The sequence below is a fragment of the Corvus kubaryi genome, unplaced genomic scaffold (assembly GCF_017639235.1).
Source record: "Corvus kubaryi isolate FWS band 111438036 unplaced genomic scaffold, C.kubaryi_AGA036_p1.0 37396, whole genome shotgun sequence".
NCBI lineage: Eukaryota > Metazoa > Chordata > Aves > Passeriformes > Corvidae > Corvus > Corvus kubaryi.
In genome coordinates, this window is record NW_024581135.1 from 31,665,304 (window position 1) to 31,692,512 (window position 27,209).

The 27,209-nt window shown below is 39.0% G+C and overlaps 1 protein-coding gene across 1 annotated transcript in view; it reads left to right on the forward strand.

Annotated features, from left to right (window-relative positions):
* The window catches only part of CALCRL (calcitonin receptor like receptor), a 63,863-nt gene that overhangs the window by 30,376 nt on the left and 6,278 nt on the right, over nucleotides 1–27,209 (forward strand). The window contains exons 2-12 of the mRNA XM_042040375.1: nucleotides 2,824–2,923; nucleotides 3,923–4,067; nucleotides 5,543–5,653; nucleotides 6,601–6,713; nucleotides 9,059–9,150; nucleotides 14,314–14,440; nucleotides 15,838–15,991; nucleotides 17,203–17,263; nucleotides 17,375–17,441; nucleotides 22,969–23,187; nucleotides 23,566–23,607. Coding sequence (XP_041896309.1) covers nucleotides 2,873–2,923; nucleotides 3,923–4,067; nucleotides 5,543–5,653; nucleotides 6,601–6,713; nucleotides 9,059–9,150; nucleotides 14,314–14,440; nucleotides 15,838–15,991; nucleotides 17,203–17,263; nucleotides 17,375–17,441; nucleotides 22,969–23,187; nucleotides 23,566–23,607 — 1,182 coding nt within the window. The 5' untranslated portion in view covers nucleotides 2,824–2,872. The remainder of the gene's footprint in view (nucleotides 1–2,823; nucleotides 2,924–3,922; nucleotides 4,068–5,542; nucleotides 5,654–6,600; nucleotides 6,714–9,058; nucleotides 9,151–14,313; nucleotides 14,441–15,837; nucleotides 15,992–17,202; nucleotides 17,264–17,374; nucleotides 17,442–22,968; nucleotides 23,188–23,565; nucleotides 23,608–27,209) is intronic.

Genomic DNA, 27,209 nt, shown 5'->3' on the forward strand with positions numbered 1-27,209 from the left:
GAGCAGATGATTAATAAAAGCAGCCTGACTTTCTCAGCAGTACTGGCTTGCTGCCTCAGTCAATGGAATATGTTGCTGTCCATCCCTAAGAAAGTTCTTAATTTTCCTTGGAAAAGTCTTCTCCAGACTAACTGGAATAAACGTTGAGTGAATGAATTCATGTAGTGATGCAAGAAATGCTTTCCTGGAGTCCAGATAGGCATCCAAATGACCTTCATCCTGTGTTTTGTAATTAAGGCCGTAAGTAGTGATGTTTAGAATAAGGTAGTGGTTGGGGTTTTTTTTCTCTCCATATGTTAGCAACTGAGGGAAATGAGTGGAAAGCAGAGAGTGCATTATAGGCTTGACTTAACATTTTATCTCCTGGGAAGACTTAATAATTTAACAGCGGATACTGGAGCAGTTGATAGGAAATGTCTACAAAACCACTAGGTATGAAAAGACTCGGACCATTAAAGGAACTGAGCTAAGGGATGACTTTTGATATTGTGAAACAGAAATAAACTTGGACTCTGAATCAAAGCAGATAATTTCTGCCTTTGTTTATATGATGTTGTATCTTTCAGATAAATTATAATAAGCAAGTGAGAGCAATATAAAAACATGCATTTTAAATTTTCCAGCCAAAATTTGTTTTAGCATAAGGATTTTTGGAACTATTGTAGATAAAATTATTTTGAACTCTTGTATACATGTATAAAAAAACATACACTAAATTATGGTTGCTATTTTCTACTTGGTTCATCTCTTGGCTTGCCCTGTGCACATCATTTGTGGATTTTAACCCTGCGCAGATGTGCTTTGTCATACTTGGGAGAGAAAAGATTATTGACTTACTTTGCAATAAGTTATTAATTCCAATTTCCTTAGAAGGTCAGGGGTTTTTCCCCTAGGAAAACAGACACAGCTGTAAATTAATGAAACATGTGATAGGTTTGAATTAATCATTACCCCCAGTTGTCATGCAGAATTGAACTCATATTGCTCTTCTGTTAATTTAGATTTATTTGGGTATCTGGTTTTAGTCAAGCTTTAGTCACTACACAAAGATATTTAGATTTCTTTTTAGTTAACAGATAAAGGTCTTTACTGTTATCTATTCACTTTAGTTCTTACCATGTGGATTTTCCAGGGAAGTAGTAGCTCAAACTGAGGATATATTTCATGTATGCTAATTGGTCTTCCTCTAAGTGTTTAAAAGCCTTCAGATTTGAATTTCAGAGCCTCACCTGTGCAATTTGCAGCAATCAGTGTTCCAGGATTCCATGCCACTGGTAAAAATAGAAGGAAGATTACAGATACAGTTTTATTCTGGGTTAAACAGGTACAACTGATTTTACAACACATTTCTTGTATTTGCATCAGGCTGTACAATAAACAGCAATGATTTCATATTTAGTAGTTAGTATGTCGTACAAGATGCTGTTTATTGTATTATAGCTGTATTAGGAGGACCCAGTCCCAGTGTGAAAGCAGGAAAGTAGCAATGTCAAATGCTTGCTTTTTGTGACTAAAATGGGGGTGGTCTTTTAAAAATGAGCTTTTTGTACAGTTAGGTCTGCTGGCCAATGTACTGCCAGTTGTTTTTCATTCCCCAGTTTCTCATAGGACATTGCTGCTGGATAAGAAAAAATTCCAAAGATGAAAGCAAGCGTGAGGGGGAACGTGGCCTGGGTCAGGACTCAGGTTTGTGTGTAGGTACAGCACCCACAGCCCTCTGGATTTGCTGGCAGTGTGGTCTCTGGGCTGGATGAGCTGTGTGAGGGGCTTTGGGTATGCAAGGTTTGTGTCTTAAATCACTTGGAGTCTTGGAGTGAATTCATCTGTACAAGGGAGCTAAACTCACACAAGTTATTGCTTTTATTTTAGCTGAGAATAGCTTCATTAATGCTGCTGCAGTGAGATACTTGGATTTTTGAAATGTGGTTTAGTTGTAATAACTAAACTGAGTAGACAGAGGTATTTTTCCACAATGCAATCAGAAGAAAAGCTCTTACCTCAGTTCCAGGCTCAGCTTTGTGATCTTCTCACGATACTTCAGGACACTGAAATATGAAAAGGCAAATCTCTTTGGCATTTCCCTTCCTTTTGAGGCAGTTGTCATGGCAGGGTTACGCTAGATGGATGGTATACATGTTTCATAAATAATGGTGTATATTTTATGCTTTGGGTGAATTTTTTACTTCAAGAATCAATTCTAAGAAGAGTCTGCAGTGTAAAGTGGTCATAGCTGGCTTGGGTATTTGTGTTTTCTTCAAATGACAGATAAACTACAGCTACTGCAGGTACAGAAACTATTTTACAGCTCACATTTCATTCTTGCATTGCTACTTTTATCCTTGCAAAGCTGTAAGTTCAGGATGAAGTGGCTTCTTACTAGATCAGTTATTCCAGAAATGGGAGGATTAAATATCAGGACATATAAAGAAAATGGGAAATAATTGTGTGTGTTTGAAAGCCTGTGTGTACTTTAAGGAAAGCAACGTGCAGTGTAACTGCTGTGGTTGCCCAAAGGCAGAGATAGCATTGATTGCAGTTTGTATCTCAGGGCTGTTTGCTGTGGGGTTGGTACCAGGCTGGGCGAGGCAGTGGAGGAGCAGTGCAGAAATCCCTGCTGCTGGAGTTCAGTGCTGAGGAACTGAGTGCCTTGTTTTGACACCATATTGTGCATCCCTGTGTATTTCACATGGCATCACTGTGCATGAATAAAAATGGAGATGACCTCCATCGATTTTAGTTCAGAAAGAAAATATGAAAGTCTTTTATCAGTTTTGGCTTTCATTAATTGCTAAATTTCTTTCTATTTTTTTTTTTCTATTGCAGTTTGAGTTCATTCAGCTACAACATAAAATTCACTGCACCAGATTTAAAAATGACAAAAATCTGGATCACATTTTTGCTATTCTTCTTATCGGTTACTATGGTGAGTCTTATGAATTTTTAAAATCACTTCCCAGTTTTAACAACCCTGTAAAGAGTACCATAGAAATTATTAATATGGAAACAGAAAGAGCTAATCTTGTGTTCAAATGTAGCTTCTGAACAACAGGATCTTTATCTACCTTCTGTTGTCCTTTAAATTCCTTTGGCAAAGGAACAGAAACAGTATTTACCTCTACTGAATCCAGCGTATTCTCTGCTGGATCAGAACACTAGCAGTGGACAAGTGACCTAGAAGCAGTACCCTGTGGACCCCAGGAAGAGGAGAAGATGACTAACTGAGATTCAGAGGACATCCTCAGAAATTTTAATTTCATCCCTTGTTCAACAGTGGTACAGTATTTCAATCTGCAGCTGTGTTTTTCTGAGAAGCTTAGTAGCTTCCCATAAAATATTTAATTACTATTAAAAATTCACTTAAAAGGTTCAGGTTTTGGTCAAGATCAGCTTTCCTAAGATTTTTTAATTTTTAATTTTTATAACCATCAAAGTGGATGTCTTGTCTTTTCAATACCATTTTTTATTCTGAGGGTTGACTTTATGGTTCACCAGACTACAGAGAAACCAAATAGCTCTGGACAAGCCAAATGCTTCAGTGCATAAAATATATGGAAGGGTTTTTTTGGTAAAGGATCATTTTGGGTCTGACTGAAATGTCTTTTAGACTGAACTTTGATACATTTCACTGGCTTTCACAAAAGCTGTTTGTATCCCTCTGACCGTCTCAGTGCTTTCTATGCACGTTGCCATTATTATTTACAATTCTTGCCAATTGTTCCTCCCCCATGCTCATTCAGGAGACATTTATCACGATTCAGTAGTAAGAATTGCTAATTAACCAGAAATACATAAAATCATATTGTCAGTAATAAGATTGGAAGATCATTCTCTTTCAGTAAAATAATATTTAAAGGATAATATTTGAAAAGATTGATGTTGGAGCTTGTATGTGGCTTGCTAAAAGACGTGTTTTTCCTCTTAGTTCTTTGCCACTGCTACACCATCTGAGGGGCATCAGAACACGACAATGGACTTTGCCCAGCTGAGCGTTACACGGAATAAAATCATGACAGCCCAGTATGAATGCTACCAGAAGATTATGCAAGATCCTATCCACAAGAAAGAAGGTAGATTGTTTCCTTATGAGCTTTTACTAAAGCAAGTGGTCAACGGATATAATTACAGTAATTCAGGATCCTTTCTTTATATTAATTTCTTGTCTTGCTAGCAATTATTTTTCAGGTTGTAACAATATTTGCCCAATTTTTTATAAACATCACTTTGGGATGCATGAAGTAATATGTTACATTACCTGCCCATAGCACCACTCCTGATATAACACAAAGCTCTTCTTTCTGATAAAGTAAGAAATGTTAGTTTAAATAGATATCTATATTAAAAAATCATGACTAATTAATCTTACCACCTTATTTCATTTCATGCTCTTATAATACCTCTGTCTGCCTGGTCACATCTGCCTTTAAAACTTGTAAGTATCTTGATCCACACAGTTTCCCTGTTCTGAGGGTTGTGATAGTGTCATTATTGCTTTTCCTGATAAGTCACTCAAAGCTGACCTCAGCCACTCCACCCGTTGCTGTATTCATTTGGTAGCTTCTGGAAATACTAAATAGCTTTTGAGGCAAGCAAAGGGGATTGTGTTCTTTTACAAAGAGATTCTTCTCATCTGAAATGATTCTTTGAAGGAACTGAGTGCCTGGAGGTCAGAAATGGACACAAGTATGGCAGTGTAAGCTTATGCCCAGCTTGGGGCTTCACAGCTTCAGAAGGATCTGCATAAATTGGAAAATCTTCAGATGAGGAGGAATAACATGACTTTTGAAAACTGCAGCCTTTGAGATGGGGACATTATTAAGTCTTTAAAAGAAAACTGAAGTGAGATAATAAAAACATCTTCAAATTTGTACAGATGGTCAGTCATTCCGTGTGCCCTTTGGGAAAGAAGCTGTTTATAAAACGCCAGCTCATTCTCAAGGGAGGTTTATTTTAGATGTTGAAATGTGTGTGAGGAATGAGACATTGGAACAGGCTCTTGAGGGGCACTGGATTCCCTGTTCCTGGGGCACTTGGGGAAGTGTTTGTCCAGTGACTGCTGCAGGCTCAGCTCAGCCTGAGGCAGAGCCAGTGTGGCTCCTCCCAGCCAGGCTTTCTTGTGGCTTCTGGGATACCACTGTGTTTTCTATGAACGAGGAAACATATATACAGGCTTGGTATCCATCCAAAATATAAAAAAAATCAGTAAAACCATCTTTGGAAGCATGAGGTTCTTTGCTAAGGGACATTATTGAGATGAATCCATTTAGGGGGTTTTTGCCCACCATGCCCTAGATCTGAGGCTTGCAAATTGTAGATGTAGGCCATTTCAAGGTGAATGAGAAAAGATTTTTAAACATGTTCAAAGAAATGTATGTGTAAGGAACTATCTCTGTTAAGTGAAGTTTTAACCAACCAATGCTAAGTCTTCTTTTTCTTTTTTTTTCCTCATTGCTGCAAACCTACCTTACCCAGTCCCACATCTTACCTTTGAAAGACTGTTCTGAAACAAGAGTTATTTTATTCCCAGGTCTCTATCTGTTTGCAGGTCCTTACTGTAACAGGACCTGGGATGGCTGGTTGTGCTGGAGCGATGTTGCTGCCGGAACCGTGTCAGTGCAGCGTTGTCCTGACTATTTTCAGGATTTCAACCCATCAGGTATGAGTGCACTGACTTCTACATCAACATATTTCTCGTTGAAATGAAGGTCTGGGGGCTTGATGTCTTTTGTTTGCCTCACTCAAGTCATTAATGCTCTGGGATTTCAGAAACTCGAGACGCATTATTTGCATTTTCCTTTTATCACATAGAAAACTGACAAGTTATTTATTTTCTTTTCTGGGAATTCTGTAGATTAGGGAGTAGGAATTGAAGTTAGATCACAGTTCTTTCCTCTTAGAGATGAGCTTTTCTGACAGACAGGCAGAAATATGACTTACTCTTTTACCTCAGTTTAAAAGTTGAAGTTGACAGAGAGTTTCTCCCACTTAGAATCATTTCCTGTTTCTGTGGGCTTAGCTTTGTGAGCATGTGGAAAATGTCATACATTTCTAGTCTTGTCTCTTTCTGCGCACTTTGTATTTCCCTGGGTCTTTTTGTGCCTCTTTCTATTTGATGATAGAAATCATTGTGTTTCCAGCAATTTTCCAGTTTGGTTCTTGAGCAGTTTCACTGTTGATGTTTTCCCTCCTGTCCAGTACTAATTTATAGTGGTAGGATGTTAGGCTTTAGTTTCCATCTTGCATGTTAAACAAGCCACTTAAATATTCTTGTCACTTCATCTGGTAGTTCTCTACAGCCTTCATCTGGTAGTTCACTTAGTTCAATGTATTTTGATACTTAATGGATTGGAGAAGAAAAATCTATTTGTTTTCTTAAGGAAAATCACATCATTGGTTGCTCTTGCCAAGCAAAAGCAATGGCCTCAAGTTTCTCAGAATTCATAGTAACAAGCGAAGTCTCTCTAGTCATATTAATAAAGCTGTCACTTGTTTGCCAATCTTTGTTAAATACTTGGCATCAGGAAATAGAACTTCAGTGCTGACTGCTGTATTTTTCTTTCACTTTTCTTCTTTTGTTTTTCATTCCATCAACTTTGATTGTAGAAAAAGTTACGAAGATCTGTGATCCAAATGGGAATTGGTTTAGACACCCAGAAAGCAACAGGACATGGACAAACTACACCCAGTGCAACATCTATACACATGAAAAAGTGAAGGTAAAGAAAGAAATGAGTGCATGATACCAGTGTCAAGAAACTGAACTGAAAATCTTTACAAGTTTCAAAACTCAAAAGGCAGCAGAGTTGATGCAACAATGCTTTGAGTAGTTTTCTATATACCAAAAGTAGGCTCTGTTCCCACACATACCTGTGTGGGTCTATGTATAAATGCTATTTTTATAGACTTCGGTTCATCTTGAACATGCCCATCCATTAAAAGATTTAGAAGAAGAAAAAAAAATTTCTAACTGACCTCTTTGCTATACTTTGTGATATGTGAGGATTCAATGGGCAAAACTGCGTATTTTGCCCCGTTCCCCAGCTGTATGTCCACTAATATTCCTTATGTTTATCAAACATTCAGTTATGGGAAGAACCAGGGCTATAAACTACAGACCAGGATAGTCTGTGAATTAATTTGGACCTCATGTTAAAGGGCTCAGAAATAGCAGACTGTGTCAAGAAATCTGACGTGTAATAGAGAGTTTCTAACTGACTGCGCCATTGCTGTTGAATGCCTTGGGGTACTTACCTAAAAACCACATTGGGCAAAAGATGGTTACAGATGATAATAAGGCACTTTATTACTGCTTTTTCTCAAACCATGAGACTTTGATTTTGCTAATGGCAGTTTAATTCTATTAGCAGAATTGCCGTAATTCATTGATTCTTGCTAATATTTGGCTGGGAATGGAGGATATTATTCAGAAAGGAGCAGATCTATGATGATCTTTCTTAATGAATAATGAGGTAGTTTCCCTTGGGCTATTTTGCCAGCATATTTCAATGCTGTCACAAATCTGAAGCCATTGTATGGAATAAAAGCTCCAAAGAAAGCCTTGCTGCTGCTCTCTGTGTTGTTACGCTCAGCAGCATTATCCCTTCACTTTGCTTGGAAGGCAGATGAGACACTGCACAATAACTGTGGCTGTTGTGCGTTGTTCAATTCTCATTGTTACTGCCCTCAGTGGTTCCTGCTGTACCATGCTTTTGTGCCTGTTCTAAATTGAGGGGAAGTCTCTAAATCCTTAAAATGCACCTCTGCCTGGATTGGTCACTGAGTGAGGGGGTGGTACAGGATATGGACCTGTCATAGAAAGGCTGTTGTCCTTTACACATCTCAAATTTTAGCATTTGGGGGTAACGCTTGATTTTTCTCACTCCCAAATTTTTCACTTTCCAAATTTCATAGGAAGTTCCACTTATACCTATTGCATTGCCATTTGGGTGTTTTTTAAGGAAGTTATCTCGTTTTTAAAAATAATTATAATTTGAAAATTTCTAGCACATACAAAGAGTTACCCTTGTGTCATCTTACAACCTACTTAAAGCTTTACCTGCAATCTCTTTATATTATCTCAAAAGTCAGTGTATATAGCAAGCTGCAATTATTCTGTCCTAACTTGGAATGATAAGTTGAGAGGATACACAGAGTTTTCAGTATGTGAGCATTTGGATGTGTGCTCTACTTCTCCCTCTGGAACCCAAATAGTTGTGCTTTATTGGGAGAGTATAAGGTTCAACCTGAAAATCTTCATTTTTGTTATGTGCCAAATGATAATCTTACATTGAATGGAGCAAGAGTTTTTTGAAAGACAGATTCCATGACTGAAAGCAAAGGTTTGTTACTTTCTGATATAATTAATTAGTTAATTAATATATTAGCTACAAGAATTAATGATAACATGAAGATATTCCAAATACTAAATCACCGGTTCCTTTTTCTTACCTTTTGTATCTACCCAGATTTTCATAATTCCATGATTGACTGTAGGCTTATTTAACATGCTTAGTCTTCACTATTTTTAAGTAATTGTTAACTTTTTTCATGCCCTTCCTTAAATGCTCAATAAAAACTGAATTTCCAGTACCATAATCACAGCTTACTTTGAAGGAAGTATCTTTAAATGCTGAGAAAAAACATTCTATGGGGAAAAAATACATAAATTCATACAGCAAGCACATGTTTTACTTAGGAGTTGTGTTAAGAGAGGAATCAAGCCTCAGACAGCAATGCAGCCAGTACAGGAACTTAAATAGCCAGGTTATATAAATACTCAGAAAAAAACCATAGTAGTGTATATTGGAAACTTGGTGTTTTAACTGGTAAGAGGTAAATTTTAGTGATTACTTCAATTAATCTGCTGTGTTCCCTAGGGAGAGAGATTTTAGTAGGATGTTGTTTGGCAGGATTCTGAACTTGTTCCATAATTACCTGAAATGGTTTGGGGTTTTTTTCTTACTAGTCTTATAGCCACTTTAACTGCAGAAGAGATGTATAAATATGTGCTTTATCAGCAGTAGCTGTGTCTGAATCACTTGGCTTTGTTTTTGTGTTACAGACTGCTCTGAACTTGTATTACTTGGCCATCATCGGACATGGCCTTTCAATTGCATCACTTCTGATTTCTCTTGGCATATTCTTTTATTTTAAGTAAGTATATTTAAAATCCTTTATCAAATACCAGTGGTTGCCACAATCCTGGTTTCAGTACTTTGGGACACCAGCCATCCAAATGAAATTAGATGGAGCAGGAAGGTGAAGAAAGCCAGTATATAGCTTTGGTATTGGACATTATATTGTAACAAAAAAGGAGGTTTCCTTTCTCAGATATCTAAAATCAAAAACCTGCAACCCAAAACCTGTGGAATATATTGAAAATAGGAAATGGGAAAATGCTTGTTCATTTTGGGTTTGTGATGTATGGATTTTTTAATGATAAATTACAGTATGGATACTAGGAATTGGAGTCAATGATCCTTGTGGGTCTCTTCCAAGTCAGGATGTTTTACGATTCTGTGTTATGCCAAGCATCAGCTGAACTAAAGAGCAAGTGGAAACCAAAATAGTGATGACATTTGATAGGTACAGTAGCATTCCAAAGTCAGTACCCACGAAGTATGACAACTGTAAGGAAAGTAAGGCTAAGATCTGCAGTAGAAATGGGAATAACAAAAAAAATCCCATTTTTTTATTCACAGCATTGTATATGATAGGCTTGTCATCTGCTGACTAAGTTACTGTGTCACCTTCTTGAAAGGAAGTTTGAGCAGTGTATCACCCTGTCACAACAGCTCATAATATAACACACAGGCCTTTTCAAATTAGTCTTATTACTTCATATCTTGTGAACTTACTTTCCTTCCCTATGAAAGACTCCTTTTCTTTTTCTTTTCCTTTAAGAAGCTGCTGAGGCCTGGTGGGAAGGTGAAACCTGGGGTGTTGCCGTATGAGGAGAGCTGAGAAAGACAAGTTGTTCCCTGTGCCAGCTGCTGCAGTGCCCAGTGTGGGCTCCCCATGTCAGCCTGGCCTGGTTTAATGATTTGTGCATCCCTTCTCCTTGGCAAACACATCTGCTCCTCACGCTCACCTACTCCTACCACTGTACCCTGCTGCCTCACTCCAGCCTGCATTTCCTCCTGGCATTTACATAGGAGTAGCAGATACACTGGCAGTGGATGCTGCTTTTCTCATGCTGTGGACTTTGATTAATTAGGTGGAGGCAGCTGATGATAAAAAAAGTTCTCCTTTTCAGTCCCATCTGGCTGAAACGATGCTTTCACTTTAGTTGTGCATTATTTCCCCAGGCTTCCACAACATTTCTGCAAATCCCCAACAAACAATGTTTCCACTTTGTAGCCTTTCTTTTGAAGTCAGTAATCAAGATGACATTTCAGCTTTTTCTGATCTCGTTTCAGGAGGAAAACACAGATAATTAATTGTTTTTAATCAATTTATTTTTGTATGACCTGTAAAAACAATGCTTCCCCTTTCCAAATTCACTTTCCTTCCACAAACTCAACATGTGAAATGGCTGAGTCCTTATAAGAACTTTGATGTTGCATAAAAAAGGTCTACACTGTTGCAATAAATGTCATAAAGCTTAGCAGACTAAATATCTAATGTGACAGGAAAAATGCTTTAACACAGGGGAAAAGAAAAAGATTTGGAGTAGGATATGATTTTCTAAATTCACAGAGTCAAGCGTGGTTTTTCTATACCATAATATGAAAACCAGTTTCATCTTTGCTTGTGGTACTTACTGCAAAAGCAGGTGATCTGCTTTGCTGCCATCCTGTGACATACGATGTTGTGTTTGTTTAACCATCCAGGGATTTTCTTTTCTGGTAGCAGGATCATCCTTGCTCAGAGAACCGCATGGATTCAATCCAGACCCACAAACCACATTTTCTAGACTGTGGTTATGTTGGGATATAAAAGGAAATTACAAAATTCAAAGGAAGCTAAAGAAAGTCCTCTGCAAGCTGTTCTCTTGGGATGTACAGTTCCTCTAAAGTATTTTTAGTAGCAGAAGGGTATTTAAGGACCTAGATTAATACCAGGATGTATTATGTATCAGCTAAAGCTTGGATAATTATTCATAGCTTTAACAGGTGGCCTTTTTTTTTTTTTTTTTTTTTTTTGTACCAGTGTGGGGGGTGTCTTTGAATTTGTCATTTCCAAAAAGTTTATTCTCTAAGTTGACTGACAGCTTCTGGACAGCATTTGTTGGATTTCTGATCATTGGGATATCTTTAGATTTGACTAGAAATTTGAAACTTTTCCCCAAAGGAAATAATCAATTGTTTGGGACTTGAATTATTTTTTAGGACTAAAATTTTTCTACATTTTATGTTTGCATTTTAAATTTTGTTTTTTCTTCAGAAAATTTTCTCCTTGGAAATACTTGTCCAGTTTGTGACTTGTGTTCCCCAAGTGCATTGGAGTTCTTGGTTTAACAGTATGAAATGGGTCATAAGCTTGGAAGTCTGAACTTCTCTGAGAACTCATCTATGAGACATAAAAGTAACTTCTGCAGTGTCTCTGCTTTCTCATTCTGTTCCATACTCGAGATCATGCATGTGTTATAAATGTTAAAATAGTTGTAGGATTTTCATAAAGAATGAAAAAAGAGGCAAGAGAGTACTTAAAAAAGCAGTGGTTTCCGATAAAGGGGAGCTATAGTTTCAAAGGTGTCCCCATCCCCCCCCCCAACAAAAATCAAAGCAGCCAAAAAAAACCCAAAGAAACCCACCTGATCTAAAAGACTTGCTGTTGATCAAGTGTCATGTCAAATCCCATGACAGCTTCCACAGAGGAGAGCAACACTGTGTTAAAGAGAGAGTGGGCAAAGCACTGATTATTGGATTGTTATGGAGCAGGAGCTGGCTGAGTCACTTTCAGTAATGTCATCTGAACAGATAATTCCCCTTAGATGCACACATGGATCTCACTGCTTGAGTTTTGCAGTATTGGAATACCTTAAAATCTTAGATCTTAAACTCATTTAGGGGCTTCTGAAAATGTCACCCTTTTTTCTTTTGGAGAAATGTTGGAGAAATTAATTTTTCCCTAATTCCCAAGATATACAGGAGTTTAAATAGGAAGGGAAATAGGTAATTTAATAGGAAGTCTGCTTTTATTTTAATACACATTGTTTAATTGAGGGGTTGGTCATTCAAATGTTTTTAGGTCATAAATATGAGAAGTGATTAAAGGATATTATGTCATTAAGAAAAACAGTCAGAAAAAAGGAATATAGGAAGGATAACAGAAGAGGGAGGGTGGGGAAGCTTAGGAAAGATCCTTTTATTACCAAAAACAGTTTTTAAATGTCATCAGTCTTGCTTTTTGTTTCTTGTCGGTGATCCTTTCAATCCTTTCATGCATGGGTGGAGGTGGGTGTGGATGGGTGTGTTTGAATATTCAACAGGAACAGCTGCGGGATGACCCGGAGAGATGGCCCCATTAGCTGTATGTGCTCTTCCTTGCCTGAGCCTTGAGTCTTAACAATAAGCAGACAGAATTCCAGAGTTTTTCAGGACTTGTTTACACAAAGCCCTTCGCTGGAATCTAGTATTGTCTCTCTTTTCATATGTAAACCATATAGGAAAAAAACCATATAAAAATACATTTTCAAAGACCATAAGACCCTTCATGTTATAATAATTAAAGTTTGTATGTTTGGGGCATTAAAACAAAAGACTCAAAACCTTAAAGAGCCTAATGGAATATATTTTTTCCTCAAGTTCATATGCAGCCCTGTTTTCTGTATTTTGGAAGCTTTTTCTTTTGTATTTTTTCAGCTAAATGACACATGGCAACCAAAGTTTCCTGTAGGTCCTTGCTGAATGGCAGCACTGGTGTCTACAGGGGTTTCCTTCCCCTGTTTTTAGTGCCATGGCCTCGGACTGTCTCAGACCTTGCACAGTGTGTACCCAAACCTGTGAGCTTCGTCCAGGGATCTGTGGGTGCTTTGTACACAGCTCTTGTGAGAACTGCAAAGGTTGCAGCCAAGATCTGCCCTATCACCAAGCTTTTGGGACTGTCCTTTTTTTCCTTTGGGTCACATTGATTGTTGTTTCATCTGTCACCAGTTTTCAATTTATTCCTCCAGCCTTTGTGAATATTCCATATCTGCACTTCTCTGAAAAAATACAACGTTCTCCCTTCTATCCTCTCAAATTAAAAATTAATCACCAATGTTCCCCCTTTATCTTTTCTTCCAGGCATGCTATTTGAAGAGGCCAGAAAGCCTGTTGTTTTTTTTTTTCCCCTTGGGTGACAATTTAGTCATGTCCCCTGCTGCCCCTGTGAATGTGTTTGTGATTTCTCTCAGGGAGCAGCAGTGGCATGTGTGTAAGTGGTAGATTTTCTCCCCCAGTTGGTCATTCCAAAGTGTCAATCAGCTGCACTCCATCTCTCTGGCCATTAACTGGAGACAGGCAGATTAGAGAGCACAGACTGCAGCAGAGGCTTCAGTCACTGCTTTCTCCAAAGCAATCCAGGAGTTCACTGGAAAAACTTGAATGAGAAGCAGTCCCGCCTCTTGGAATACACTGAGTTATTCCTGCTTCCTCTAGAATGGCAGGAAAACAGAAAGTTGCTGCACCTAAGTTCAACATTGTTTGATATTGTTGAATCTCTGGGGTTTTTTTTAAAAAAGCCCTTCCAAATAAATTCTCTCTTTAATTTTATTTCAAGATTAAAAGCAAACCTTAGAAATCAACACAATTTAATGCAGTTCTTTAGTGATTTTCTAATTATAGCCTATAAATTGTTTATAACTTAGTTAGACACAAAAATCAGGGTGAGATTTGCATTATTTTGTTTATTTAAATGTTTCTTCAGCCTTTAGGCTGAAGTAAGAAAAATGACAAGAATATGAGTAAAAGGGAATTATCCTCAAAAGATCTGGACAGATTTGGGTAAATGGAAACAGGGTAAGACAGCTTCGTCAAGCTCAGGTGTGATAGGTAATTGGGAAATTCTTCAGATACTAACCAAAAAAAAAAAAAGTCATTCTTCTGAAAATTATTATCAGCATTCAGGTAATTTTCAGCTGGCCACTACAAAGCAGGTCCTTCACTATAAACATATTGGACCTAAATGTATTTGCTTTCTTCCTGTTGGTGTTTAAGCAAAGGTGCTACCTTTCATGTCATTGTATGAAATTTGCTCTGGATCTGAAGAAAGGGTTGATGTAAGACTTATTAGTAAAATCAAGAGCTCTAGCATTTCAAAATGTCAGAGTTGTCCCCAGGTACACATAGTTGTCCTCCCATGTACTCATTTGTTCTTGTTTATCTTTTCTAGGAGCTTGAGTTGCCAAAGGATTACCCTGCATAAAAATCTGTTTTTCTCTTTTGTTTGCAACTCTGTTGTAACAATAATTTCACTGACAGCAGTTGCCAACAACCAGGAATTAGTTGCAACTAACCCAGTAAGTGAAAGTCTATTTGACAGCCTTGTTTATTTGTATGTGAATAACTTGAGCAGCGCAGCAGAGGTGGGAGCTGCAGAGCTGATGAAATGTTGTGTATAGTGAGGTTAAAGCACTCCTAACGCTGTGTCCGTGTGATGCAGTACAGCAGATGTCTCACAGTGCTCAGGACATTGCACATTCGAGGTTGTGAAATAGTAAAAGAAGAGACTGAGCTTACTGAACGCCTCTTTTCAGCTCCACAGAGTCACTTTTGCCCTGAAACAACTGCAGGGAAGCCTATTCTAGATGATGTCAGGGAGGCTGACAGCTGTATTCACCATGGAAGGGCAGGAAAAAATGTTTTGCAAGGTATTTTTGATCTGTCTGCTGGTTTCTCATGGCTTTAACTTGGCCATCTTCAGTTGAAATAAGAACAATTTATTTTTGCAACAGGAGACCCTAAAGATGAAATACCTAAACAAACAAATCCCTAGCTCTGCCTTTATTGTTATTTAGACATGGAAGATAAATTCTAATTCTGTGGAAGTTAGGGCAAAACTCCAGAAGCTGAATCGAGTAAAAAGATAATTTCTCTTTCTCCTGTAGAAGCAGTCATCAATGTCCTGGAATACATATTGAGATAGCTGATAATAATCATCATCAAGTGAGTGAGGGAGCAGAGAATGGTAAAACAATATTGGGTTTTGGTTTGTTTTAAGCCAAGTGGCAGAAATAGAACAATCAAACATGTTGGAAAGAGGGGGAAAAAAGGATTTCATGTGACCAATCTGCAAGTTAGCTGTTGCTCCTTGTTCACAACCTCACATTTTAGACTTCATAATAAATTATATTATAGCATTTAAATTGTAGAATATATTTTGAACAAAGATAAATACAAATAAATGCTAGGTTCCTCCAGAACCTGCTGCAAGCTCTCGGTCCCTAGGTGCAGTTATGAGTAGGTTAGAATCATAAGTATTGTAAGCATTTTAAAAACATGAATTGTTCTCTGGAGTAGTTATATGTTGTGGTGAGTAAAACTGAGAGGGGATTACCCACATCAAAGTACATTTCTTCTGTGGTTACTAACAGATAATTAAGGATTTGGAATGGTTAAGTGTGGCAAGGTTTGCAATAAGGCAAAATATCATTACAGCATTCTACCACACTTGAGGATCTCAGGGTCCTCACATATGAATTAAAACCCAGACTCAGTTATTAAGTTTAATGTCACCATAAAGTATGGGATTGTAATGCCCGGAAAATTCTATTTTAAAAAGTAAATAAATGTGTAATTGTAGTGGAAAACAGAATAAACATTACCTTGAGTAGTATTTTTTTCTGCTTTGCAAATAAAGCTCTCAGATTTCTGCAAATTAAAAATTTATGTTATGCTCTGCTTTTTTTCCCTTCAGGTTAGTTGCAAAGTGTCACAGTTCATCTACCTGTACCTGATGGGTTGCAACTACTTCTGGATGCTGTGTGAAGGCATTTACCTGCATACTCTGATTGTGGTGGCTGTTTTTGCTGAGAAGCAGCACTTGATGTGGTATTACCTTCTTGGCTGGGGTATGTGATTTCACTTTGTGTATTTTCAGGTCAATGCAGCCTCTTCCTCCTTCAAACATCCGTACCTTTGCCTCTCTGAGCTGTAGCTTTGAGTGACAATGGCGCACACCCCCAGTCTTTTTCTGTAGTGTTTTAACAAGCTTAGAAATATTAATGTAGGAATCTCTCTCTGCCGAGAGAGAGATTATGCATTTCTGGAGTCAGGAAGTGACTCCTCCTTTGTATAGAGAAAATAGTCTCCTATTATAAAAAAGACCTTAAGAAGTAATTATTCATTGTTCCTCACCTCGAAGATGTTTATTTAGGAATGAATGTTTGTTTTCAGAGAAGTCTTGCCGTGCCTAGGGTAGAGGGTCAGAACTGAGTTAGAGATGGTCGAGGATTTATTTTTCCAACAGCTCCATTTGACCTGTATTGTTCACTAAGCAAACACAGAATAGCTGTAACAGAAGATCTCAAGTAGTATCGGTATCAAAGCTAACAAGCCTGGTCACTTCAGATAATGCACAAGGGCTTATTCACAAAGTGAAAGTGGAGGCTCTCTGCAGATGTGGTGTATGGGCGCACACAGCTCTAATGTGACTTGGTACCTGGGTCACTCTGTCCCACTGCAGGCACAGCTGAGACGTGGCTGGAAGGTCACAGGTGCTCACCAGCTCCTTAAGATCAGGTACCACCAGCGTGTCAAGGGCCTCAGATGACTAATTTGCTTATTCTTTTCAAATTTTTTCATTTGGCTTGATCTGTTGAGTCTAATTTCACAGTTGTTTTCTGAATACCCAGCAAGGTATTGATACTTTGTCCTCATACCAGTGAGAACGCGCTCACCACTGGTCATACTGTTAAAGCTGTGGTCACATATGCAATCACCATTTTAATGTTACCTACCTGTTTGGTGTTACTGCAGATTGCAGCCTGAAAAGCAGCCGTGTTAATGAAGATCACTTGTTGCGTTCTAAAAAGTCCAAAGTTGATTTGCCTTTCCTGTGCGTTGCCGTGGACTTCTTGGCAAGTCAGTAGGAATAAGGTTTCACACAGCCCTCAGAAAGAAATCTAAGAAAAGAAAGATTAAATTGGTCTGTGTTAGTTCATTTGCTCTGCAGGTATATAGTTTGGTTGAGGTGAAAATACAGAAGAGTCCTGCAAGATTTGCAAGTTTACTTAGGTATTAACCAGGTTTACTAATGAAGAAAATACTGTTTTCTTCACAGGTTTTCCACTGATCCCTGCCTGCATACATGCTGTTGCAAGAAGTTTATATTATAATGACAAGTAGGTAGCATTTCAGCTTGCTTTGCAAAACTTTTATATTTTCTTTAAGGTTAAAAATAACCAAAGGTAATAAATGCCTTGTTTTTACCTTTTCCTATTTGTTTTCTCTAGCTGTTGGATCAGCTCTGATACTCATCTGCTTTATATCATCCATGGCCCTATTTGTGCTGCTCTCCTGGTAAGCATTTTTCAGATAATATTTTGTTTTCTTGTTTGTTTTCTGTCTGCTCTTGATGGACTTATAAAGGTAAGAGCCTTAAGCTAAGATTTGGAGGTCACTGTCACTTGTGAGTCTGCTGCTTAACCCAGCAGGTGCCTCAGACACACCAGGTACAAGAAGCTTTGGCCTTACTAAGGATCTCTGCCTCTGCTCCTTTGAGAAACTCAGGGTTTGCAATGTTGATTATCACTCCATTAAAATGCTGGTGATGAGGAAGGGCTAAACCTTACCTGGAGTACTGGAGGGGAATTTCAAATCCTTCCTTTAGCTGAGAATGCCTCTCATGCCCAGACTAATTGCCAGGTGTACCATGCTAGAAGCCGCATTGTGTCGCTGTGCTGTGGCCAAACAGCCACCAGACTTTCTGAGGTGCAGGGAGAGGGGATTTGGATGCCAGGACTGACTGTGGGTGGGAATATGGGATGGAAAGAAACTAGAGCAAGCCCTTGGGATAGAACCAGTGCAAATGGTTCTGCCAGTACCTGTGACTGCTCCTGTTCTGATACTAATTTAGCACTGTCTGCTTTGGCCACTGGGGTGTTGCAGCTCCTCTGTTTCTGGAGTTCTCATGAACTCTTAGAGCACAGTGTTCTGTCTGACACCCCAAGGTAATGCCAGCTCTATTCAGTGTTCACTGCTAAATGCAATTCTAGGTGAGTAACTGAAAACATTACTGCATAAAAATCAATGTGGTATGTCAGTTGCACTGGGACTGGATTTAACCTATGAAATTCAGTCAGTAGATTGTTGCTAAATAGAAATAGATATCTACTTAAACAATTATCTACATAATTAGCATAGAGGCATTCTATATATGATTAGCCCCTGACTGCGTATGACAGTTATTTGTTTTATTGTAACAGAAACTTTGAGCTGCTCTGGCCAAACTGGTGGGTCCATGTCTGCTGACTTTTCTCCTGGCCTTTCAGTTCACACAAGGCAGTTGATTAAGAATGAAAACCTTAAGTAACTTCATGGAAATAATTTTGGGTCCTGATCTACAAGAGTTTCTTTTTCTGTTAACCTCCTCCTACCTGTGGAGGGCATTCCATGCATAGAGAATTCTCTCAGAAGACCATTGTATAAATCATGGGATTCTTGTGACTCCTTTTTCATTCTCAGTGAAATTAACTAATGAACTTAAGTTTTGAAGACTGTGATGATACCATGATGCATCTGAGCCCCTCTGTGTGGGCAGCCAGAGCAATGCCCATGAAATTATTGAGAGCTATGACCCTTGGGGTGTGAATTATTACTGGTAATCTCCCGTCCTGTCAGTCACGTCTGCCGTATCTGTTCATGTAAGGATCTGCTGTGCTCTAATCTGTAAAGTTAAACCCAATTCTAAATCCTTTCAATTTTTATTCTCTCTGCTTTACACAGAAGATGAAACCCCTGTTTTGACAGAGAGGTATAGAGGGGGCTTTTTGTGGGTTGTTACTTCCATTGTTAGGGGGTCTCTTCACAGTTCTATCACTTTAAGTAAAGCTTTTCAAAGCTGAACGATAATTCGTATTAGAATTTGCTTTAAATAGCATTGTAAAAATTTGTGCAAAAGCTATAAGACTGTACTATCTTCCATGAAGTGACCTCATTTTGGGATGTAAGGTCATTTTCTCCTTCTAAGCAGTGGCCTCCACAAAATCACACTGCAAGTGGCCAGACTCCTGTGGGATTCAAATGCACTGGAGCCATTCCAAATGATCAAGTCTTGTTTCTATTCAAGGCAACACTCAGAATGTTCTTTGATTTTACTGGAGGCATAATAATCATCTCTGTGGGGTTGGTTTGGGCAGAGTCTTTGCAATTTGCAACTTTGTTCATCTCTGATATTCCTATATTTTTCATAAGCCAACTGAAGGTGTTTCTCTGGTATTTTTCAGTAAATTTATTTGAAAATCATGCAGGAATAACAGATTAAACTGCACATCTTGCCTGTGATATGAAAGTACTTTAAAGGAGTTGCTTTCCTTCCTGGAACCAAAAAATGTAGTATTTCAATTCAGAAAAGACAAGGCAGGGCTAAAGATGTTCGATTAAATGCATGTGTTTAGGCTTTGTGAACAGAACCCTCATTTGCTTAAGCAGCTTGCTTGCCAGATATAATTTCCACACTTTACTAAGCATGACCTGCTTCAGTAGACATTTAAGCAACAATATTAAACTGCAAATTAGATAATGAGGGGGAAGACACTGTTTCTATTTGCAGGAGCAGATCTCAAAGAACATGAAGGGGGACTGTCAAGTGGGTGCCAGGGAGAATTGGCAGAAGCCAATGGAAGTTTAACTCTTGTACATCACTGAAAATCCTACAATTACAAGAAGTTAACAACAATGCTGCTTTTATGGTCCCTGTTGTTACATAACTGTGGTCAGATCCCTGCCAAAGAAACAGGAGCAGACATAGGTTGCACTTTGATTGGAATTGTCTTCGACTGACCATTAAATTACAACTGTCTGCCTAAGCAATCACAATTAAATAAAAAGAGTGGGAATGAGACAGTAGAGGGTGATGTTGGTTTTCATGCTAGACAAATATTGATCAAAATTGAGGGGAGAAGGTAAAGGAATTGGATTGCATGTTAGTGAAAGCAGTAGTGATTTCTGTGTAGACTTCAGATGTGCCAGTGCTCTTGTGGTTTTGTTGGTATGGGTGCCACTGAGTTATCTAACTATGCCATTGTTTATATCAGTAATGCTACAGGGATGTTCCTTTCTCCCCGTAATAATGTTATGTATTGGTGTTGTAGTCTGACAGACTGGTACAGATGCAAGTTCCAAGTGAAGGTGTGCTAGAAGGAACTTCAGGTGCTCCCAGCTTTGTCTTTCATGTCCTTGTATTTAATGACTTTAAGCCGGCCTTAGTGCCAGGCTTAGGAGTTTAGAAGTTGAATGCTCAGCCCTCCTACGCCTGGCCTTGGGAATGTCCTCAGGCCAGCTATAAGACCTGTCTTCATGAGCACACACCCATGTTGTGCCCAAGCAGATGATACAGAGCTGCACAACTGCATTAAAAGCCAAGCAATGGCTACCAACTTGTATCTAAGAATATCTGAGTGCTTTGAGTGAGAATGGTCTGTTTATATCATCCTAAGGAAGAACTGAAAGAGAATTTAAAAGTACAAGGATTACTATAGTGCTTAGTGCAAACTCAGCATAGAGAAAAGTAGAAATATCAGGGACATGATGAGAGTTTAATTCAAAAACTGCAGCACCCATTGACTTAGAAACTCGGCTTCAGTTCACTGACACTTTCAAGCCAGAACTTAAATGCTCCTGAGTTTCCAGTATAGGCACCAACACATTTTTTTTGTCTTGGATTGCCTTCTCTGCCTTTGTTTCCATTTTTGCTCAGTTGCCCTGTTCAATTTTCAGGTCACTGTGGGGCTGTTGCTATTTCACTCTGTGTTCATAGTGCAGATAGCACAACAGAGCTCCTTTGGGCTTTTCCAAACCATCACACTCAATTTGATGATAATGTGCATGCAAGGAGTTCCACTGCCCTACTTTTGCTTAAATGTAAAAATCTACTCAGCACCTTGCTTAAAACCAGGACCAGTTTTCATCACTTTAATTAAAAATTCAGTTCATCCCGATCTCGCTCTTATTTTCTGACAGAAGATATTTTCATCAAAAATTGGTGCTACATACTTCTACTGGCATTCATCCTGTTCTACTCAACTGTGCCCTTTGCTTTGCCTCCTCCAGCATTCTGTTTGCCCTTTTAGCTATTTGCAAACTCTTTGCATGTTTAATTTTGTGCATTTTGGTTTTGGTGGGTAAGTGAAACAAATAGAAAAAATTCCGTGCATGTTGTAAAAAAACCGGCTCATTGGGTGCTGCTATTTATGCCTGGCTGCTGCAACTTTCATCTTCAGTTAGTGCTTAAGAACAGTGTTATAGGAATTGGCCATGCTACCAAAACATGAGAGGGCAGAAAACTCAATGTTTGAGACATGCTAATGTTGAACAAGTAGATTGAGAAGGATTAAATTTAGAAATAGAGGAAGGACTCATTGTCTACATGTACTATAGGAAGCTGGATGGGGATTGTGGGCTACATAAAATCTAAATAAATCACTTGAGAAAGAACCAGAAGACCTTGGCTGTTTAAACAAAGCTTAAAGGTAGCTGGAGGCTTCCAGGAGAAATTCATGCAGTAGTTTCCTATGTAAAACAACTTCCTGTTAGAATGATTTAAATAGCATGTAAGCAGAATATAAATAATATCCCATATCTGTCAAGGGCCATGTTGCTATAATAGCACACAGCTATTTATTCTGAAAGCCTGAACTGACAGAAAGAATTCTGCCAGAGCTGTGGAGGCATCGTGACAGACGTGCTCTGAAATGCCTTCCCTGCTTGCACTTGTCCTACAGCAAGACAGAGCCTCCTCCTACACCAGGAATTCCGAGGTGTTTTAGAAGGGAGTTGTCTGTCTCTCTTCCAGCTTCTTCCCCCACCCCCTCTTTTGTCTCTAGTTGTTGGCAAGGGCAGAAAATCCTCTGGAAGCTGAGATAGGAGCAGACCCTGTGTCTCTCCCTTCCGTAGCGGGTCCCCAGAGCACCTTTGTCCTGTCTCTGTGCCCTTGGATGAGGGGATGGACTGGCTGAGCTCTCAGGATCTCATCTACCTGCAGCTTCCACCAGGGGCTGCACAGGAGACACAGGTGGGATGGGATCATCCCTAACCAGCTGTTGCTCTGGTTACTCATCCTTGGGCTGTCGGGGATATGTGTGTGTGTATATCCGTCCTCATATCTCTGTATGTATCAGTTTTGTGCTTGCTCACAATGCCAGTTTGGGATTTTTTTTCTGGTCAAACTGAAGGAACAGAGACAAACCATTCCTAACAAGAAAAGCCTTAGTAACTATGGAAATAATCAAATTCAGTAGTGCAAGGGAATGACATAGAGCATCATTTCAGTGCTTGCCCCATTGGCAGCTCTGCTGAAAGAATAAAAGATCCAACAATTGGTGACTGTGAGAATGCCAAATCCACTGTTTATCTAGAGGAATATACAGTTCCTTGTAGCAGTATTTTGCCTGTCTTTTTTTATTCTGATTTTTTTTCTCTATAAATTTACCAAATTCATGTTTGAAAAATAAAAAGTAGCTTTTTGAAGAACCGTATTTAAATACAAGGAGGGAAAAGCATCATCCTCTCTCTTGACCAATCTGAGAAGAACCAATCCTTCACCAATGCACTGTTACTGACCGCAGAGAGAAAGTGGGTTGTTACCACTGGCAGGTACCTGGATGCACACTTGTTAAGAGAGTTTGAGGAGTGTATGTGGATACTGGAAGTTAGAGCCACATCTCAGTTACTTAAAGGTGTTTTCAAAGAGGTTTAATTGATATTTCTTTTACAATCACAATGCTAGCCAAGCAGTGTAAGTTTCTGTTGTCTGGTTTTCAGTCTCACAAATCAGCGTGTGGGATTATTTTTCAGACCTCCTTCCCAGTGTCATTTCCTTTTCCAACAGGTGAACCTTTTCTTCCTGCTGAATATCGTTCGTGTTCTCATAACCAAGCTGAAAGACACCCACAAGGCTGAATCCAACCTGTACATGAAAGCAGTGAGAGCCACCCTGATTCTTGTCCCACTCCTTGGCATCGAGTTTGTGCTGTTCCCATGGCGACCAGAGGGCCGGATCGCTGAGGAGGTGTATGACTATGTGATGCACATCCTCATGCATTACCAGGTGGGAAGCAGCAGGCAGGCCTTGCTCACCTGAGCTACAGAGCAGTTGGCATGGCAATCAAATAAAAGAGAAATGATTGTGTTATTTCAGTTTTTAAAGATCTTCCTCCAGTAGTTTTATACACGGCTTTGACTTTCTCACTATGCTGAATTTTCATTTAATTGCCTTCAGATTTTCAAAGGAAAGAAACAACATGGCAGAAAGCTGGCCCCATAGTTTTAGTGATCCATTTTTAGAAATAATTCATCATGTTTATATTTGTCCTGCATTTTCTCTGCTATCTACATCTGAATTTTATCAGAAACCTTTAATTATCTCACACCTGAAATAGCCCATATCCACATGAATTAAAGCAGAATCTTTATTTTTATTTTACAGGGTCTACTGGTGGCTACAATTTTCTGCTTCTTTAATGGCGAGGTAGAGTAATAATTTTTACTATATTTATAATAATTTTTCTATGTTTTTGTTTCAGCAATTAAGGAGGTGGTAATTTTTAACTTTTTTTTTTTGGTTTTATGTCTAAATTTGTCTAAATCAAAAAAAGAAAACAGAGCATCAGGATGCCAAGAGCAGAGCTTGGAAAGGACTGTGCCATCATTCGTGGCACCATTAAGTGTGTTAAGACTGATTCTTGGGTGCTAAGCAACCTACATTTGTCTTGATTATATAAGAAATTGAAGACAGTTGTCATTTTGATATAAAGTCCCAATAAATATCATAACACTGAAGTGCAATTCAACACCCAGAAGGTTTATTTGTCTGTGTTGGAAACTTTAGAGGATGTTATCCTGGAGAATCATCGTTCGGTCCTTCTGTAGCAGGAACAAGACACACTGCAGACATGTTGCTGGGCTGGGGTATGGCTGTATCCCATGGCAAGGGGCTGGAATTAGATGGTCTGTAAGGTCCCTTCCAACCAAAATTATTCTATGAGTCTGGGATTGTTTTATGACGGTCTCTGGGAAAATTTTAGGCTGAGGTTTGGAAAAGTGTTTTTTAGCACAAGTGAAAAGTACCATTCCAACAGTCAGACCTTAACAGCTTGGTGCGCTCGGGTCAGGAGCTTGTGCTGGTTAGAAGTGCATGTGTAAGATGCCATGATCAGCCAATTCCAAGGACAAACCTTATTCTAACATTAGAGGATTGTGCCAGGTTTCAGTAATAGATGGTATTGATCCTGTTGAAGCTAACAAGCTTTGCTGTTATCTTGGATAGATCAAGGTCCCTGGCATGCACAGAGTGACTTTCATACAGAAACTCTTGCCCCAGGCTGTAGACAGTACACTTCCAGAGGCTTGGTTTCAGAGATCAAAGTAGTAGGAAGGCTAAAAAAATATATATAAAGTTGTTACTGTTGCTTTTGCTTGCAAAAAATATCTCAGCAACCCCAAAACAAACAAACATAACTACCCCCACTGAAGAACTAACTGGTAATTTTCCAACACTTTTGGCAGAGGAACAGTTACAATGCTATACTTATTCCTATGCATCTGTTTGTTCATTTGTTCTACCTTTAGTATGGTTACATTATAGGCTGTCAGCAGAAATGTGGGAGTAACCATAATAGGGTTGGTTATCAGATGTTATAAAATTGTGTCAGTGTGTTTCTGTAGTGTTACTGGACAGTAATTTTTACCTACAGGTAAATATTTGGCTAATGCTAGAATTGATTCATAGATTGTCCTTCCTTCTCTTCCCAAGTCCAAAGCTGACAGAATTGCAATGAAACTACCATGGGCTTTGAAGGGTTTTGTGTCTTTGTTGTGTGTCCCACCACCCAAATGTAAAAGTCTCACTGATTTTTTGCCAAGGAGCAGAGGAGATGAAAATAGGCTTTCTCAGAGGTCAGTGGGCCTGGGACAGGGGCCTTGAACTGAATTTACCATGAAGGAGATGCATGTTCAAGTCCCTGCTTGTACATTTGCTTCAAAGCTGAACATTGTTAAGTGTTCTGCATTGGATGTGATCACTTGCCCACACTCTGCATTGACATTTCATACACTCTTTCCCTTCTACAGAGCAGAATGCTCAGAATGCCTTCAGAATGCCATAGTACAGTTCAGAAGGCCTTATAAAAACAGGTATTTGGGAAAAAATCAAAGTCTGTTCTGCTCCAGTGGAAAATGAGGGAGGAGGGGTGGAAAACCTTGAAATTTCTGCAGTTTTTTATGAAACAACATTGTCCGCTGCTCAGTTCCATCTTCAATCTTGTGCCTCTTCCAAGGCTGTTCTTAATTTTAAATTAAGATTGATTTTTAAATATATTCCTGCATCTGTTAATATTTCATTGTTACAAACTCAAATATTTTTTAACATATCTTCTTCTGCTGTGTAAGAAAAACCAAACCTGAGTCATCCCCTAAATTCACCATGGGCTCATCAGTGGTAAAAGATGAGCTCTTCCACAACTCCTACAAATGCTAATAAGTGAATCACTGCTTGAATATCTTCTGGCAGAATAATGTTGAAAGGTGGACTTAGGCATTTTAGCATTTATTAATTTAGGAATTCAATTTTTAGCCCATAGACCTTGACTTAATTAAACATACGTGTCTGTATTTGCTCTCTAGAGAATGGAAATTTATGCTTTTTAAACCACTTTTGGGTTCAGTACTTCAATGACCACTATTTGCTTTTTTAAAATTATTTTCAGTATACCTTGTTCAAGAAGGGACTTAGTGCTTTATAAACAACTGTACCAGTAAGGAAATCCAGGGGGGAATGTAGGTAGGGAAAAATGTCAGCACAGAAGAAATGTGTTTCTTTGGTTCCTAAAAGATTCTGGCCCAGCACGTGGGGATGCTGGGCCGCACAGGGGCTGCTTCTCATCCCCTTCACAGCAACACCTCCTGAGAGACTACGGAAGGAGCAGCACCAGGGACTGGTGGCAGCACTTGGCTGCACTGACTCTCTGGTTTAAAGGTGATGCTGACATTGGAATTGACACCTGGAGTGACAGTGGGGCAGAGACTCCCAGTGGGGTATTAGCAATTAAAAAATGCTAAAAGCACTAATTTCTTTCTAAGTCTTAGCCTCTCCCAACTGTTACTGTACATTTTAGTGTATTCTGCACCAAATATCAGGAGCCAAATCTGTTCAAGCAGACACTTCTGGCCAAAAAGTGAACAAAAGTGATCTGCTAGGATAGAACTTCAGTGAAGATAAATTAAGAAATATAAGAAAAATAGCTGGTATGTCCTGCTGACTTTAGCCAAGGAACATCTATCTCCAGCTTGCTGAGCAGAGCAGCCAGGGATGGCCTGTCAAATCCAGTTCTTAACAGGCACTGCAGCTGTTCATCACAAACCTCTTCCAGACAGGCTGTATGTGCAAGCCCTTCAGCTTGGATCTTCTGTGGCAGGGTTTCCCCAAGGACACTCACATTCTGCTTGTGGGCCAGCATCCCACAGAGTAAGATGCATTTTCCAGCTTCAGATGGCTTGGCGTGGCTTTTGGGGTGATACAGGCTGTGGTCAGAGGAGAAGCTTGTCCCAGCTCTCTGATAAATCACTAGGAAGATTCCCGTTGAACTTTTAATAGCAGGTGTTATAATGACCTACGTGATCTGTGTAAGCCTTGTGGGCTTTGTTTGCTTTTTTCTTTCATTTCGCTGCTCTACAGAAATGTTGCCATGAAGATGAGAGTCTCAGGTTTGCAAGGTTATATAGTCTGTTTAATAATAGATGGGATAGATGAGGCTGTGTTGTGTTTGGTTTGGGGGTTTTTTTCTCCTAGTTGGTTACTGAGCTGTTTAATTTGTCCGATATTCAACATCAAGCTACTAATGTTATAGGCCTGGAAGGAGTCCTTCCTGCAAACTCATCAAATCCAGCCATTATTAAGTTATAAGGTGAGAAAGAAAGAAAGACTCTTTGAGCTGGAACCAGCATCTCTGTTAATGACTGAGAAATATAATTCTGTTACTTCAATATTTTTCATTAAATGCTTTCCTTAATATTCTTTCTTGTAAAAAAGTCACAAAGTTCTGCCCCTCCTGAGCTGAATTTATGTTCCATGCC